The sequence below is a fragment of the Barbus barbus genome, assembly GCF_936440315.1.
Source record: "Barbus barbus genome assembly, chromosome: 44".
Classification (NCBI taxonomy): domain Eukaryota; kingdom Metazoa; phylum Chordata; class Actinopteri; order Cypriniformes; family Cyprinidae; genus Barbus; species Barbus barbus.
In genome coordinates this window covers 9,727,371-9,745,000 of record NC_136722.1, presented here as the reverse complement: position 1 = coordinate 9,745,000, position 17,630 = coordinate 9,727,371, and the positions used below count along the sequence as shown (strand labels likewise).

The window sequence follows — 17,630 nt, the reverse complement described above, 5'->3', positions numbered from 1 at the left end:
GATTAATAATTTATCATTTTACAAAATATTTCTATTTCAATTAAACATATTAAGCAGCACAATTGTTTTAAACATTAAACATATAACAGAATGATTTCTGAAGGATCACACTGATGACTGGAGTAATGAAAATTCAACTTTTCCATTACAGGAATAAATTACATTTTAAAATATATGCGAATAGAAAACAGTTCCTTTAAACTGTTAATAATATTTCACAATACACTGGATCAAATAAATTCATCCTTGATGCGTATGAGAGATTTTTTAAAAGTTTATACCAATGTCACATTTATTATTGACCAATTATTGAACAATAACAATTATCTCTGCTCTTCCCTCCTTTTCTAAAAAATAAATAAATACATAATAACAATAAAATAAAAGAATAATAATATTGTTACTGCTACAACCCAACCCAGTTTTATATGACTATGATAAGGCTTTGATTTTTGTTGATCCTGTTTCCTGTTCCAACTGCATTAGCATGATTTTATGTCCTGATCTCTCTCTCCAGCGGAAATACTTCACTTATTTCTGGTATTATTGCAGTGAACAGGGTCTAAAATTAGGAAATTGAATAAAATATGACTTAATAAATAAGTTGGCATATGCCTGGACTCTGGTAGTGTTTCCTGCTCGGTTGGATTTAACAGGGTGCTGTCACTCATCTCCGTGCTGAAAAAAAACGTCTTTGCGTTTGAGGACCTGGGAGAGCGAGGGCCTTTGCCCCCGCTTCAGGCGTCTTTTCAAATGCCAGTTAAGATTCCATCAAAGGCCTCCTCACAGGAGCCTGTCCAGGAGTTCAGGACCAAGAGAGACTATGTGTTGTTAGAGAGCAGTAGTTCACCTCTCTCCCCTCACTCAGCTGGGCTTTTCTCCGTCTGCCTGACAGATGTCCATGTGTTGGATAGGAGCGCAGGTCAGGAAACTCACTGACACATCTCTCCATTAAAGTCTGTACAGACACATTTTGGAAATCTCCCCATTCAGTGGAGTCATCGGAGACAAAAGCTCTTTTTATGGATCTTCTGTAACTATACACTCTGTGGTTGGTTATACAGGCTTTAGATCAGATCGGTACTTCTCAAGGGGTTTTGATTCAGAGTTTACACTGACATCAAGTAGAGACAGACCACAGTTTTTTTAACCATGGCTCAACAATATGTTAAATACCTAGGGCCAGTTTTACTAAACAGGAAAAATTAGCATGAGAGCCGAATTCCAAAACAGCACCGTTGGGCGTGGAAATTTCTGCGGGTGATTTAATGACGTGCAAATCAAAGAACACAGACACAACACCTGATTTCCATAATGACCAACACAATCTACCAAGCGCAGCGCAAATTAGCGTAAGGATATTTTCGGATTCAGATAATGCGTTCTTGCATTCCAAATAACTTCAATAATCCTCTACCTTCTACCACACACTCTCCTAGCAACAACAAATGCAGCTATTTCAACCACAAAATAGTTTTTAAGACATGCTTTTGGGGCGTTAAATAATGGCGCAAAAACAAGTAATTAGACGAGCGCAAATGTTAGTAAATCGTGTTGCGTGATTAATTTTGATACTCTCCTGTTGCATCTGAAAGGGAAACTCCTACAAATGCATATTCAATAAGGTCAGGGTCAAAAATAACTGTGAATAATTTTTCACTGTGCGTAAATCCTGACAGTACTATTTTAACGCCAAAAGACGGTTTGCACTAGCGCAAGCTGTAAGTAAATCTGCCACAAAAGCTGAAAAAAGATATATATTTGTTTGTAAATATAACATAAAATTATGTAATTATAAGTTATAAAATAAAATATAAAATAATTTCTATTATATTCATTAAATAATTCATAATTATAGATGTAATGCTTAATTATAATATAAATCAAATTTATTATTTTATATATTTTATGAACATTTTTATTTGGCACAGTTTTTTTTTGTTCTTTGCTTTTTAAATGACCTTCTTAAGACAAAATCTTGTCCACTCACAATTCAAAGCAATTCCCATACTTCAGTGAAAACCCAAATAAAAAGCCACATAGTTACCAGGAAAATGTAAGTGTAAAACTAGTTACTGTGACAAATTTTCCATTATTGTTTTTGAACAGAAAGCAAAGTTTCTACAGCATTAGCAAAGTGAGACCTAAATATTAGACTGATTTACCTCCCCATAAACCCCATAAACTTCCAGACATATTCAAAAATGAAGGTGAAAATGTATTAGCATTAAACATTAAATGAACATCAGGGTGGCTTGAGGAAGATGGAAAAGTTGGAGAAGTGTATTAAAATGTGTGTGCGTTTGAGTGAATAATTTAAGCCATTTGTGAATTAATAATGCTTTTAATGTTTTATTGCATGCTTGTGTTATTTATTTGACAATATGCATTAAAATCTCTCGCAGAAGATAGAATTCCTAATCATATGTGATGCCATCTGATTGTACAGAAGAGCTAGACAAGACAAATGCAAGGCCAATAAATGAATTCATTCTTTATGATATCAGTCAGGTGCTTGTTTGTTTTTGGACCGGCCCATGGAAGAGTCCTCTTGGTTCAATGCATCATGGGTACAGAAAGTCAATCAAAGCAACACATGAAGGAACATGCTGTACTGGAGTGTACAAACTAGCTCTTTGGGCTTAGATTAAATCATTTCCCAGCATGCAACAGCTGAAGCCATGCGGTAGAAGCCACGAAACACTCTGTCCGATTGATGGCCTGAACCAAGAGACCCCTTCGTCTGGGCAACTGGGTCAGACAGGAAACCCCTCACCCGGTCTGGGCACTTGAGTAAGCTTGTTCTCTCTCAATTCTCCCCCAGACACACCATCCTGAGAAGCCACTTTTTCCTACCACAGGAAGCCCAAGAGAACACTATAGCTAGCAGTCTGACAGGCAAACTGAACCCTGGCCTTTTATATCCTGCCAGGTTCGAGAAGTTGGACATCACCCCAAAAAGCGCTCAGAAGATTAAGCCCGTGCTGGAGCGCTGGATGGCCGAGGCGGAAGCCCGCCATCGCTCCGGTATGCAGAACCTGACCGAGTTTATCGGCAGCGAGCCCTCCAAAAAGCGCAAACGCCGGACCTCTTTCACGCCGCAGGCCCTGGAAATCCTCAACAGCCACTTCGAGAAGAATACTCACCCCTCCGGTCAGGAGATGACGGAAATCGCAGAGAAACTGAATTATGATCGCGAGGTGGTGCGTGTTTGGTTCTGCAATAAGAGGCAAGCGTTGAAAAACACTATAAAGAGGCTTAAACAGCCCGAGCTCGGGCCGGTCGCACCGATGGACCCTCTGGTTGATAATATGGAGGAACACCCTTAGCTTGATACGAGTGCCATGAGGCGAACACACACCGATGGCAAAACTTCTGATGTTGTGGACTTAAAGACCTGGACGATTGCTATCCGATGCACCATCGATTGGATGAACTGTCAACAAAGGCAAAATGAAATATTGTCAGTGTTATCATCACAAAAGCAAAAACCAAAAAAGTACAGAAAAAGAGAGTTGCATGAGAATTATAGTACTGATTCATAAGCAGATTGTGAGGAATTAAGAACAACGATCTTGTTTAAGTCAAGGATGGTGAAGAAACTACTTACCAAAGTTTGTTGCATCTGATACCTGAGGTTTTTTAATTGTAAATGTTTTACATTTTTACATTTTTACTGGGGGGGAAAAAATAAAAAGAAAGAAAAAAATTCATGTGATGGGGTAGATGGGTGTGACATTTGATCTTTGTCTTATTTTATCACTTGGGTTTTTATGTAAATATTTCTGGTAAGTTGTCACCTAATTGAAATCACAAGTTCAAAAAAAAAAAAAAAATCTTTGAGAAGTTAATTTCAAAATTGTCAAGTTTCTGCTGTCTGTAAGGCCATCATCAAATGTGTCATCTCACTCTGTTCGTAAACATTAAGGCATTAAGGCTTGGGAGGAATATTTTGCAAAGAGATTCTCAGTGAACATGCCACAGATATCCACATTTGTTGCAGCTGTGATTAAAGCTATTTAATGGTGTTGCCAAAGCCTCCTAGCCAAAGAACAAGGACATTGTATGTCATACCTTGGCCTGAACCATTTTATCCTTTTCATGTGATCGGATTTAATTTTTAAAAGCAAAGGGTTACTGTTTTATTTTACTTGTCATGCTCGACAAAAAATATATTCATATATATACATATAAAGATTTCAAGTAAATGAGATGAATTACTTTTAAAGATTTCTCTTGGGTTATGCAAGTTAACTTTTGTCTTTTTCAATTTTGGTGCTTAAGTTTTTTTTTGTGCAAAAACTTGTGTCAGTCAGACGAAAATGACTGGAAATACTCATTTTGGACATATTTAAATCAAAACATTTGACTGAATATACACCTTAATATATAAAATCCTACAAACCTTCAGCCCATCTTACAGTAAGGAGTAATTGTATTAATTGTTTTTAGTCTCTTTTTTTCTTATCCTTTTTATTGTATAGTTCTTATACTGTATAACAAGCATTCCAAATGAACTAAAAGTAGTGGTCGACTGGTATCTAGAAAGCAAGATGATCGATTTAACGCTGATGTTAAAATAGCCTAACAGTTCAATGATAGCAAATGTCAAAAGTATTTTGCTGTGGACGTGATTATTCAACGCTATCTCTTGACCAATGTGTACGCATTTTACGAGGTGGCTAATTCGTACGAATTTGTACGACCTCACTCATATGATTTTGTACGATTTGTCTGGACCCCAGACTGTAAAAAATGATCGTGATTTTAACGGTAAAAAACTGTGAAAATGCTACAGTAAAAACCTGTTACATGGTTAACGGAAAGTTCCTGTAAAATTTACAGGGAAAAACCGTAAACTGACGTTCCCAGAATTCCCTGCGTTCCATTTCAAATTCTGTTTGAATTTGACGTTTTTTCTTTGAAATAACTATGTTTCTTCTTAGTTTTTTCTTATCAGTTATGTTTATTAGAGTTGTATGTTACATCTAATGTTGTTAAATTAATGTTTATAGCATATTTCAGTTTAATGAGTCTCACCATGATGGTGTTTAGTGCTTGTGTGAATGACACTGTGCACCTTCTGTATATGCTATTGTTTAAAAGTTGCTTGTGATGGGCTTTGGCTCATCATGTGACTTTCTCATTATCACCTGCATTTGGTGGTTATCAGTGTATTTCAAAGGAACAAAACAGATTTCAGTACTTTAATAGGTTGGTATATTAAGATTATATCTCTTAAAGAAATTACGGTATTTAACTGTAAATTTAAGTTAAAACCGTAAAACCTAAAACGTTGCTACCGTATTTTTTACGGTAGAATCCTGGCAACCACAGCTGCTAGTTTTTTACCGTAAATTTTACTTTTTTTTTTTACAGTGCAGTGTCAGGTAGGTTTAGGGGCAGGCTTAAGGGTAGGTCATTCGTACAAATTCATACGAATTAGCCACCTTGTAAAATACGTATGAATGGCCATGAAATCGGGTTGGAATATTCACTTCATACTTAAAGACAACAAAGAGAGTAAAAAAGTCAGTTTACAAATAAATTAAGTCGTTTCATGCAACATTAAAGGTGAAAAATGTTATGGAATTAGCTGTATGACATTTTTCAACAGGCAATTTGCTGAAAAGTACTCCGTATTTCCAAAAGCAGTGACGATCATGTTGATAACAATCCTATAATTTTACCGGTTTGCATCATGATTTTGATGTTTAATTCCATCAGCAAGGAACAGAAATGGCAAGAACAAAGAAAATCTTTTGAGGTATTTATGCAAATGTAATTCATCACAATGGGCATTTGCTATAATTATAGTTACAGAAAAAAATGTCTGGCTTCTGACAGCAACGTAACCGATATCTTCACTTGCATTAAAAGAGCTGTCTGATTGCATTGACTCAGCTCATATTGTATAAGATGACATTACCCCAGCCCGTCCATTTTCATGAATTCAGAAGCATGGCATTTGTGTGTGGTTGCAGAGACAGGACGTCTTATGGTATACAGGCTTATGAAATAAAGATGTAACCAAAAATTAAAACCAAGAGACGAGAATCGAAGTTCTGCCTTTGCTCATCTTTTCAATGCTGGACCAAAGCTCAATAGTTATATGCACATTGTACAGAGAAATGGCTAAATGTCGCTGACAATCTTGTAACTGATTGAAGAAAACTGATTAAATGGAGTATATCATTAAAATTACCTCAGCACTGTCCTGCTAAGTAGTGAGCAATGTCATAACATGATACCTTTCTGCAAAGGTTCACAGCAAAACACAAAGGACTTGTGTATATGTTTGTAAGTAGTTTTTATGACCATCTTAGATTGATTCTCACCTGCTTTTCTTTACGATGTGCTTTCCAGGGTCACGTGTATAGAACAGACATCGTTACATTACTTTCTTCTATTTTATTGTTTAGTTTCTGCATTGTCGTTTGTTTCTCTGCTTTCACTATGTAAGATACATTTTTGAGTTTAATTGCCTGGAATTGCCCCGTATAAATGGGGAACAAAGAAAACTTTGCGGTTCAACTCAATTGTTTTTGAAAGATGATGGAAAACCTTTGGAGATTTATTTGAAGAACACACACTGGTATACATACACGCATAAACACACACACAGTCGAGTTTGAAATGTTGTTATTACTCTCAAGACCTCGAAACCAAAGCTGTTTAACCTGCTAAGGATGCTTTAAATTTTATAGACTGAAAACTGTATGTATTATATAGAGCAATATCTGTTTGGTCAGTTAAGCTGCACTTGGTGTATTTCTTAACTGCTTCAAGTCTGTCACATTAATTTGTACCATAATAATTAATAATAAACAATTGTTTGACATGAAACACGCTGGCTGCATTTCTTACTAAATATTTTACACAGCATTTTAATTCACATAACAAAAACAAAATGTAATCCAGATAAAAGTATACCATATTTAAAGTTTAACATATTTAAAGAAAATCATATCAATAAAGTGAATATTATGCTGCATTCACACCTTGTAGTAATTACTATTATAATGAAGACAACCTGTGATGTTATATTTGGATCTGTTCACAATTATGTATTTCTATGGCAAGAGTATTAATGCTAAAATGAATCTGTAATTTGAGTAATCAATAGACAAATCTACAATACATCAAATAACAGTAGTTAGATGCCTTATAAATAAACTTATTTTTAATATATCAGGACATTACTTTAGCTACATTAAACTGTATTGCATGTATTCAAACCAGATTTCTCATCAGTATTAAAAAAATTGTATATTTATTTATTTTTTGTGTCATTCATGTGTCATTTTGAATTTCAAAGAATTTCTCAATATTTTAAATTAAAAATGGTTAAAGGTAGTAATAACTTGGTAATAACATAATAACTACCTTTAAAATGTTCACTCATTAAGTTGCTGATCACATACAGTAAGGGTTTAGTTGAAAAATATTTTATTTTAAAATATTTAAAAGTTATGAAAACACAGATTCTTTGAGTCCAAATGGATTGGGAATGCAAAAATTGTGTTGGGATTTTGAATGCATTATGAGGGTTACGAGGACTAATTGACTAATTGAATTATTGAAATTCAAGGGACACTTCTCTCTCATACACACACTGTAAAAGCCAACTTAAAATTTTAAGGCAACCAGCTTCAGCAGATTTTTGAGTTTTCTCAACTTCTTGTTTTTAAGTTTATATAACAAAAAGTTGAGAAAACTAAAAAATCTGCTGAAGCCGGTTACCTTAAAATTTTAAGTTGGCTTCAACTTTTACAGTGCAATCTTGCAGTTCTTTCATTACTAAAAATCAGCATTCAAGTTCATCCTGCCTGATCTTTATCAACTAGTATCATTATCAGGGATCTTCACCCCTACGCCACTAAAGTCATGCACAGCTCTACTGCAGGTTTTTCAACTTCAACGATAAAACAAAAAAGGCTAGAACATTACATAACTATAAAACAACAAAAGCTTAAAAGCTATATGATGATGGTGAATAATAGCTATGTAGTGATGGTAAAAGTTTAAATTACTTGCACAGAGTTCAAATGATGAACTGTTGTCATATAGCAGAGTGGTGGATTCACAAGAGCGAACATTCATTCTGCAAAACAATCCCATTTAGACTTTGAAAGAAATGTTGTCCAGCTATTTTAACCATGTTAAACCCACTTTCTCCCAGTAATTCATCTCTTCCTCTGAACAATAGCCGTCTTTCATTCTGTCCTCTGTAATGTGCCGTCCTTCCATGTAATTGTTGATATAAAGTGAAGAGTCACACAGAAATGCTTTTCTCCTTATAGCTGAACAGGATTTCAATGCTGAATTCACACCTTAAAGCAAACCGATGGCCCTCGGGCTTCCAAGGTCAGCAGCCATTCATTTAGATTTCCATTGAATCAATCGAGAAGAATCTATGCCAGGGTTACTTCGCATCAATATTTCATTTCTTTGCAGCAACAGATAACAATAATGAGCAGTCTCTAAGAGAGAAAGCACATTCTCTGCTTTTGAAAGTAAACTCGGAAGTTTGTGATGGCTTCTCTTGTCCATGAAGCCTGGCAAATTGAAGAGCGGTAAATAAATAAATATTAATCATAAAGAAGCACACACAACATAAATTATTAACATTAGGCTGAGAACTGATGTTGATGTTTGTGCTGTCCTTTCTTCCCATTCTGCTCTTTGTTTCAATAGATGTATTTTTCAGTTGTAGGCTAAAAGTTGTGCTGTTTGATATTCTTTTGTTTAGTCTTCCATTTCATCATATTTTCCATTATCTCTGTAATGAACGTGCAGAGATGTGCTATTTTTGCAACCATTGTCTTCGGTGTTCGGGCTGAAGCTTTTCAAAAACTTTGCCAAGTAGGAAGAAACGACGAGAGTACAACAGCTCCATTTTTAAAGCAATTACAGGGGATTTTTTTTCTTTCTGCCAAATAAGCCCGTTTTCTACTTTCCACATGACTCAGGCAATGAGAGGGAAAGGTACAGTGGAGTCCAAAAGTCTAAAACCATTAGCATATATTTAGCATTTTTAATGTCATTTTTAAATTTCAAACACTATATCAGCATAACAAATTGAAAAAATAACATGAATTTTAGATTGTCTTAGTATTTGGTTTGTCTCCTTTTACTTTAATTAAGCTTATGATCGATATGATTTGAGCATGATCCAAAATGCCTTTAGTAAATTTCAGTGCAAGCAAGAAAATTGTTTCTTAAATATTTTTTATTAATTGTAATAACATTTCTTTCTTATATATATATATATTTGATATAAACTACATGTGACGGCATGTTTCAACACTTTTTTGGTAATTCATAACTACTTTACAATAAACTTGTTTTACAATAAATTTGTGGTAAATTTGTTCAATCTACGAGCCCGGTCTCATGAAAATGCGTATAAATAGTAAGCCAAATGAAAACAAAGACTTTGGCGTATATGATACAAACGTGTTTGGAGTGCATATAATATGCAGTTTTCAAGTGCATATGATATGTAATTTGTTGGCGTGCATATGAAATGCAGTTTTCGCGTAGGCCTACATATGATATGCATCTACCCCACAACCCTAATCCTACCCATCGCGTTGCATATACACGACAAAGTCCATTTTTGCGTATCAATACCATGAGTTTTCATTTTTATTTGGTTTACTATTTATATGAATTTTTATGAGATTGGGTTGGAGATAGCCTACTTATGCCCAACTGAGGGTTGGTTTAATGGTATGGTTGGGGTGAAACTCGTTTTCAGTTTTTTTTCCTAAAATTGAGATGTTTTGGATTAATCGAATTGTACAAATTCATATATAGCCAACTTGTACCATAGTTACGTTTTCTTATGTTTTCAGGTTGGTGCGGTCACATTTTCCACCTTCCAATGACAAAATTCCGCTGGCGACATGCCGTCATCTCAATGGGAATTCAATTTCACTTTTGCAGAATTTCCCCCTGCGGATTTCTCATTAAGTTCGTGTTTGCTGAATTTTAATACACATTGATGATTTGGAGTGCATTTCTCTCGTTGGCCACTTGGAAGTGGATTGGTTTGACCAATATAAATTTCTCAACAAGGCCATTGCACACTGAGTCCGAAATTTTCGTATGCGTTTTTCCGTTTTTTTCATATTCGTTATCCTTTCCAATCAAAATGTTTGTTACGGATGCGAAAATGCAGAAAATCGAACCTGATCCGATTTTTTTTTTTATGATGGACGAAAGTTTCGGAGGCAGTGTGTAAACGTGATTGACACAACATGAGGTCGCATTTATTTTTCAACTACGAAAATTTCTGACAAAAAGTTCGGACTCAGTGTGCAATAGCCTTAAGTCTTTCAAGATTCAAGATTCAAGATTTTTATTTGTCACATACACAATTATACAGGGTATAACCAGCAGTGAAATGTAGGTCAGGTCCACTCCAAGGACAGTGCAATTATATAGAATACAGATATTAAGAAAAAGAAAAGTAGAAAAAATAAGAGGAATAAAATAAAAGATAAAAAAATATTAATATAAATGTGCAGGTCAGTACAGGTCAGTATGTTGTTGACTTAAATAGTAATAAGAGGAATGTGCAAAAAGAATGTGCAAAAAGTTGTCCAGGGTATTTAAATAGCAGCAATATGAGGTAGAGAAAAATTATGAATAGCTATTGATATAGTGGTATATCCCCCTGAGACCCAGCTATGGAGTTTTTGCCTCTGTAGTGGACATTCTATTTCAGTGAATTTCTCTGAGACCTCACAGGTCACAGTTGACCTTGACAGAATGCCGGTTTCTGATTGGTCAAAAGCAGTTTTTTGTGCTCAAATAGTTTGTAATAATGACCACTAAACTTTGTCTCAGGAACATGTGAAAGTGCGTGTCATGTTTCTAGTCACGTGTCTCTAGTTATGTTCTAGTCAAATATTAAGTTATTAAATTGAATTATTAATTCAGATCTTCACATCCATTTATTTGTTTATATCATAGTAATAACTGAGATATGGTTAGCCAGTCATCATTGCTAAACAAACCTTAGTTTAATGAAAGTAAATCCTGTCTATACCTACGTAACAACTTAGTGTATTTTCCCAAACATTTTCTGGAACAAAGTTGTGACTGCGAGCTGTATTTTCTAGGTATAATTTCTAAGAATTTAAGCACAAGATGAGGTAGACGAATGCACCAATGCTTGTTTTCAATCTGCTTTCTTAATGTTTTCTTATCCGTTATGAAAAACAGCAGTGCGTCCTGGTTGTGGACCAACTTCTCTCAAAAGCAGAAGTCTCGATAATGCAGCGTAACTCGATCGATTTGTTCAGGCCAGTGAAAATAATAATTATCCTCATGCTAGACTTCACGCTGCTTTTCAAAAGCAGAATGCTCTCATATTTACTGCTTGCTTCAATGGAACACGTTTTTACCTCAACTTCCAAGTGTCAGAAATTGCCCTGAGAGAGAAAGAGAGAAGGAAGACGAGAGGGGAAAACATTATGAAATGTCAGCAGCTCAAATGGATTACTGTTCAATATCAGTCAAGACACTCTGAAAAGGAAAGTGAGGGAGAATATTCGGCTGTGGGTGAATGTGCGTGTGTTTGTGTGATGCCGATGCTTTTAAATTGTTCTTTTTGTTTTTCCATCAGCGGCGAGGTGCTCTCTTGGCTTATCTCCTCGGCAGTGGACGTGTGGCGGGACGATGTTCTAGGAAAATGAACTGTCGCCGTATCCCTCAAACGCGTCTACCTCGCACACTCCGAGGCGCATACACAAATATATAGCCACTCAGGCATCTCTGCTGTTTGTGCACACCTTGTTGCCTCCGGAGGGGCAATTACCGATGCTCACAGCCTGTCTGAGGTGTCAGTGGATGGGCTCCCATCCCAATCCTCTCCCTCTGTCCATCTCTCCTCTCCATTATCAGCAGGGTAAATAATGCCCCTGCCTCTGATGCTGATGGAGATGTGACTGGGACAACAGATCCAATTGCCCTCCGCTCCATTTATCTTTAGCAGCTAAAGCGGCGTTTTAGCGTTCAGTAAGTAGAACTTTGAGGTGAGACTAACAACAAACCTCTGGCTCTGGGATGCAATGCAGAATAGTGCATAACTACTACCAAAATATATAATATAATATAGTGCTGTCAAACGATTAATCGCATACAAAATTAAAGTTTTTGTTTGCATAATATATGTGTGTGTGTTCTGTGTATATTTATTATGTGTATATATAAATACACACATACAATATTTTGAAAAAATGTACGTCTATATTTATATTCATATAATTTATAGTAGGCCTATAAATAAATATATTTAATATATAAACATAACATATTTTTCTGAAATATATACATGCATGTGTGTGTATTTATATATATAAATATACACAGTACACATACATATATTATGTAAACCAAAACTTTTATTTTGGATGCGATTAATCATTTGACAGCACTTATATAATATAATATAATATAATATAATATAATATAATATAATATAATATAATTAATATACTATAATATTTATATACAGCTGCTAAAATTCACAAAAATGTGCATTAATGAATAATATATTACCATTTTATGTTCCCTCACTGGTCAATCAGTAAGTGTCAATAACTGGATTTCCTAAATTGATTGTCCACTACAAATAGATGAATGTATGAATGAATGAAAAACTTGCTAAGTAAAGAAATTGGCAACAATTATTTTAACCTTTTAAGAGTCCTGATACACAGTCCCTTTATTTACAGTGTTTTATGCTTTACAAAGCAAAATGTAAATCTTCATAGATTGCCTCTTGCGTCTAGGAATCACTAAAATAGAAGACTTTTTCATAGGGTCAAAGACAATGTTCCTGGTTGACCACTGCCTGTTCCTACAGCTATACACAAAGACCACAATTTCCATTACTTCGGTTCGTGAAACTTAAAGTCACAATGTAATTGAAGTAGCAACAAATCTTTATTTCCATATTTTGACGTGTCAAAAAAGAAAAGAAAAAGAAAGTAGAACAGGGGCTTGGTTTAATATATCAGTTGTTGATTGGATAGAGGCAGATCTGAGATCTCTCTCTCAGATCTCTCTAAGACGTATGAGCTATTTCATTATATACTACTAAGTAAACTACTTAGTAAGTAAACTAAGTAACTACTAAGTAAATTTCTCATGTATCTCATTATTGTTTTCAAAATGTTCAATATATACATATTTAATAGTTTAAGACTTTTCAATGGCAACTCATCGTTTTCTGTTCTATGAGAGACAATAAGAAACCCAGAAATTCCAAAATGAGGTGGAAACCCTCTGCCAGGAGACAGGTTTAGGGTAGAGGCTTTTGGAAGCCCTTTCAGGAGGGTCCACTCATTAGTGGTCAGCTGCACCCTGAACATTCAGTCTCTCCTGTCCCCCCTCACCTCCTCTCCAGGCCCTGATGAAACCCTTTTCACCCACTCAGGGAAAGAAAATGGCTACAGGAGGAGGAGAAAATCTCAGAGGTACGTTGCACAAAGAGTCCTGGATGTCAACAGGCCCATAATGATACCTGATAGCCCCTGGAAAACACTCCTCTCTCTTTCCCCCTTTTCTTATTTTAATTTCCCTCTTTTTCTTTTTCTATAGAGCCCTTCTCGGCCCTACACGCCTTGGAAAGCATAATTAGAGGTAAAACAGTGACTGTATCTCCCATCATCCTTCTACGTGGCTATCTCAAAGTCCTTTGTTTTTAAACCTCTCTCCTCAAAAATCTCCTTTTCTCCCTGACTTTTTGAAAAGCTGCTCTAAAGGAGGGGGAGGGGGGGGGGGGGTGAGAGGGTGAAAAGTGGGAGCAAGAGAGAAAGAGAAAACGCAAGAGAGTTCCCTCTGCGAGTCGCCAAGGTGCTCTCTAGTCCATTGTGCAGTGTGCTGTCAGGTTAAATTAGGGAGTACAGGCTCTGTGAGTGTAAAAAAATCAATACTTGATGGAAGATTGCTCCCCGGAAAATCTGTTTTGATTCCAGGATTAATTCTTGACCAAAGGCTCCGCTGAAATGACATGCCATTAGGGCCGAAAATGAACACATTCGGCAGTGGAAATTGGATGGAAATGTGTCAGGTGATTGCCCCGGCTGCTTGTTTTGCTCTCCTGGAGAGCGAGAGAGGAAGGGAGAGCGCGTGAGGGGGAAAGCGCAGCACTGGAGGAAGGTGTGGCGGCAAAAAGGCTCAGATCCGCAGGCCCCTTGGAATCCATTTTCAGGCCTTCGCCGCGGCCCTCCGGAGTATTCTCTGGGCCATTGTTGTCCGGCTCCTGCAAATGCACTCTGTGCAAGGTAAAATGCATTTGTCCACTGGCTGCGTCTCTCCTGTGTGTTCCCACAAAGCGCAAGATGAAGAATAGCCCATCTTAAAATAAAGCAGGGACCTCTTTTCTTTGTCTCTGTGGTGCGGACGAAAGAAAGGGAAAATGCAATATTGATGAGAGTAATGTGTTTGTCATCACTTGTAGCGTATCTCCTGCACCTGAGTACAAGAAACGAAAAAAAAAACAAGACACTGCTCGCTAAGATAACATGCTTTAAAAGCATTACAAAGTGCTGGAACTAGAGTTAAAATGAAAGAAATCAATAGAAAATTAGTTGAGTGTTTTTTTTTTTTTTTGTCCTGAAAGTCTATACTGCAAGCTGAAAGTAAATTGAATTTTTAAAAGTGCTATTTATTTAGAAATAACTTTTTTATTTAAATTATTTACAAATGTTTCATTTTCAATTCTGTATTACTGTAACTAAATGCTGTAGCTTAATAATTACAACTTACATTTTACAAGAGTGAGTATACACTTTCAGTTCTGAAAGTCTGCTGTGTTCATTATTTCTTTCTTTGTTTTAATGTATATTGCATTTAGTCATTTATTTTTACATTTATAAGTGTTTTAAAGTGTTTGTTTTACATTCTTAATTACTGTACTTAAATAAATGCATTCGAATCAACCTACGTGCCAATTTCATAATTATTTCACCAGATGCTTACAAGTATATAAGTATACATTCAAGTCTGAAAGCTACTGTTAAATTGATTCATTTAGAAGTTATTTGTACATTTGTACAGTTCTGAAATATAAAAATATAACATTTTCAAAATGTGTATTTATTTATTCATTAAGAAACTATTTGTACAGTTATAAATCTTTAGTATGTTTACTGTACGTAAATAGATGGATGTGTTCAAATAAACCTGAAATATACTAATTTCATAATAATTTCACATTTGATTTTTTTCTGAAATGTGAGTACGTTTTCAGTTGTGAAAGTCTACTAGCCGAAACTTGCTCAGCTGTTTAACTTTTCTATTGAGTCTAAGCAGTAAAATCACTGTATGGTGGTTTTTCAATTAAATTTCACCATGGATTCCTGAGGGTTCCCAGCACCTGTGATGAATTTGGATTTTCCACACTGATATCAGCACTGAACAAAGTGCTAACGGTGAGGAAAAGAACCTTAAATGGATACATTTCTACCCACTGGGCAAATAGAGGATGATTCTCTTCTCATAAAACTCTCACCTGCTGTGCCACTTCACTGACTGAACCATCACACGAGCTTGTAAAAATTGGGCCCATTATGAGACATAATTTATAACCAGGATCAAGCACTATTCACCGTAGTGCAAGACACCTTTGAGGATGACAAAGGACTCATGTAGAGCTCATTTTAAAAGTTACATACCTGAAAATTATTCCTTTCCCGAAATAACAGTGAAGATAAATGAGGTGTTTTAATTAGCATAATTATAAAGGTCACAGTTCTGTTGAGATGGATTCATCCTCTTCACATTACAATGCTGCTCTATTTAGCATATGTAACATAATACTTTGAATTAGACCAGCCAAAATAATTAGACTCCTCATTTAACATGGCACTTTTTGACAAATAAAGTCATGTTTCCTAAGTGATGTTGACACTTTAATTACTGTAGCCTATTGATCTTATAAGGCTTTCAGTAATCTAAAAATGATTACTTTGTCTAATTGTCCCAGAATACCATCTTCAGTAAGATTCCTTATATAGGTTCATTCCTTTATTAGACTATTTGTATCAAGCTAATAAAATAAAAAAAGACATTAGCCTAATAAATATGTCTTTACAGTGGATTCCCTACACACTGACACAGTTTAATGTGAATCTAGCGGCATCTAGCGGTCAAATACTACAGTACACATACTTGCACTATTTTTATTTAATTTTAATAATATTATTAACATTCATATTTAATTTGAAGATTATTATTTTACTTACTTTTTTATTACTTTTTTATTTTATTTTTTAGCTTGCAATATTCCATTGCAAAACTAAACTCTGGACGGTTTTTGTCATGCCAGTAAAATACAAGAAAACTTAAGTATGTCCTAACTACTGTAGGTAGCCTATCATTGCTAGTTTTATTATTTTTATTATTGTTGTTATTGTAATTATTATTAGAACAACAATAATGACTACTATTACACTAATTTAAATGGAATTAGCAAGGACATTCTTATTTTTTTATTTATTTATGCTTTAAAGACAAACACAAAACAATACAACAGACATAAAGCTAGGGGAACAGAGGATAAAAGAAAAGGGGATTTATTATTATTATTATTATTTTATTTTTTTACAATCAGACATGCAGGATCTTTGCATTACTCAAAGATTTTAAAGACAGAAGACAAACGGACAGTTTTGATTGCCTTTCTGTTGATACTATGTTAAATATTACAAAAATTGTGTTCCATTTTTTTCTAAAACACTGTGAAACAGGGGGTTTGTTCGAAAATTCACACTTATGAATGTGAAACTTAAAAAAATAAAATAAATTGATTAATAACAAAAGCTTCGTTATTCACCTCATCATAATTAAAATATCCAAAAACGACATTTTCAAAATGCTAATTAAATTAAAGAGTACCTTTTCTTTGATAAATACAGAGACATCATAACATAACAGTGCCAGAAGATGAGGGGTACTGTTTGTAGAGCGATTAACATCAATATCCTTCTTAAACTTACTGAGAAAATGTTAAACAGGTTATTTTGAAAGAGATTATTTGTAATAACTGAACACTTTCCCACTTAAGAATTTTAACAAATTCAGTCCAATTAGCAATAGAGCAAGATTTACACTGTAAAATTAAAAAAATTGAGCCAACTTAAAATTTTAAGGCAACCAGCTTTAGTTCTCTCAACTTATTTTTGTAGGGGATTCTCAACTTTTTGTTGTATAAACTTAAAAACACAAGTTGAGAAAACTCAAAAATCTGTTTAAACTGGTTGCCTTCAAATTTTAAGTTGGCTCATCTTTTCTTTACACTGTGGTAGCAACCTCCTTTAAAAATAGAGAACGATTTTTAGAGCAAATTTTACCACATATTATATCAGATTGATTATGGGCATATCAACTAATATCACTTCTCCAAATAAGCAAACTATGCCAGAATGAATTGCAGAGAAGAGAAAACAAGAGGACATTCTTATTTCTAGATCTCCGGCTAAATAAACTCCTGCGCTGCACACGCAGACCAGCAGGTGTCGGTATAATGCGTAAATATGCCCAGAAGCGCCCAGAAGAAGAAAACAGCTTCCTATGCATTCTGATAACATCAGTCACATGACCACGTGGAT

The 17,630-nt window shown here is 35.1% G+C and overlaps 1 protein-coding gene across 1 annotated transcript in view; it reads left to right on the top strand.

Moving 5' to 3' along the window:
- The window catches only part of LOC306863575 (POU domain, class 6, transcription factor 2-like), a 94,477-nt gene extending 90,657 nt beyond the window's left edge, over positions 1–3,820 (top strand). Inside the window, exon 9 of the mRNA XM_079406996.1 lies at positions 2,825–3,820. Coding sequence (XP_079263122.1) covers positions 2,825–3,329 — 505 coding nt within the window. The 3' untranslated portion in view covers positions 3,330–3,820. The remainder of the gene's footprint in view (positions 1–2,824) is intronic.
- Positions 3,821–17,630: the final 13,810 nt, after the last annotated feature.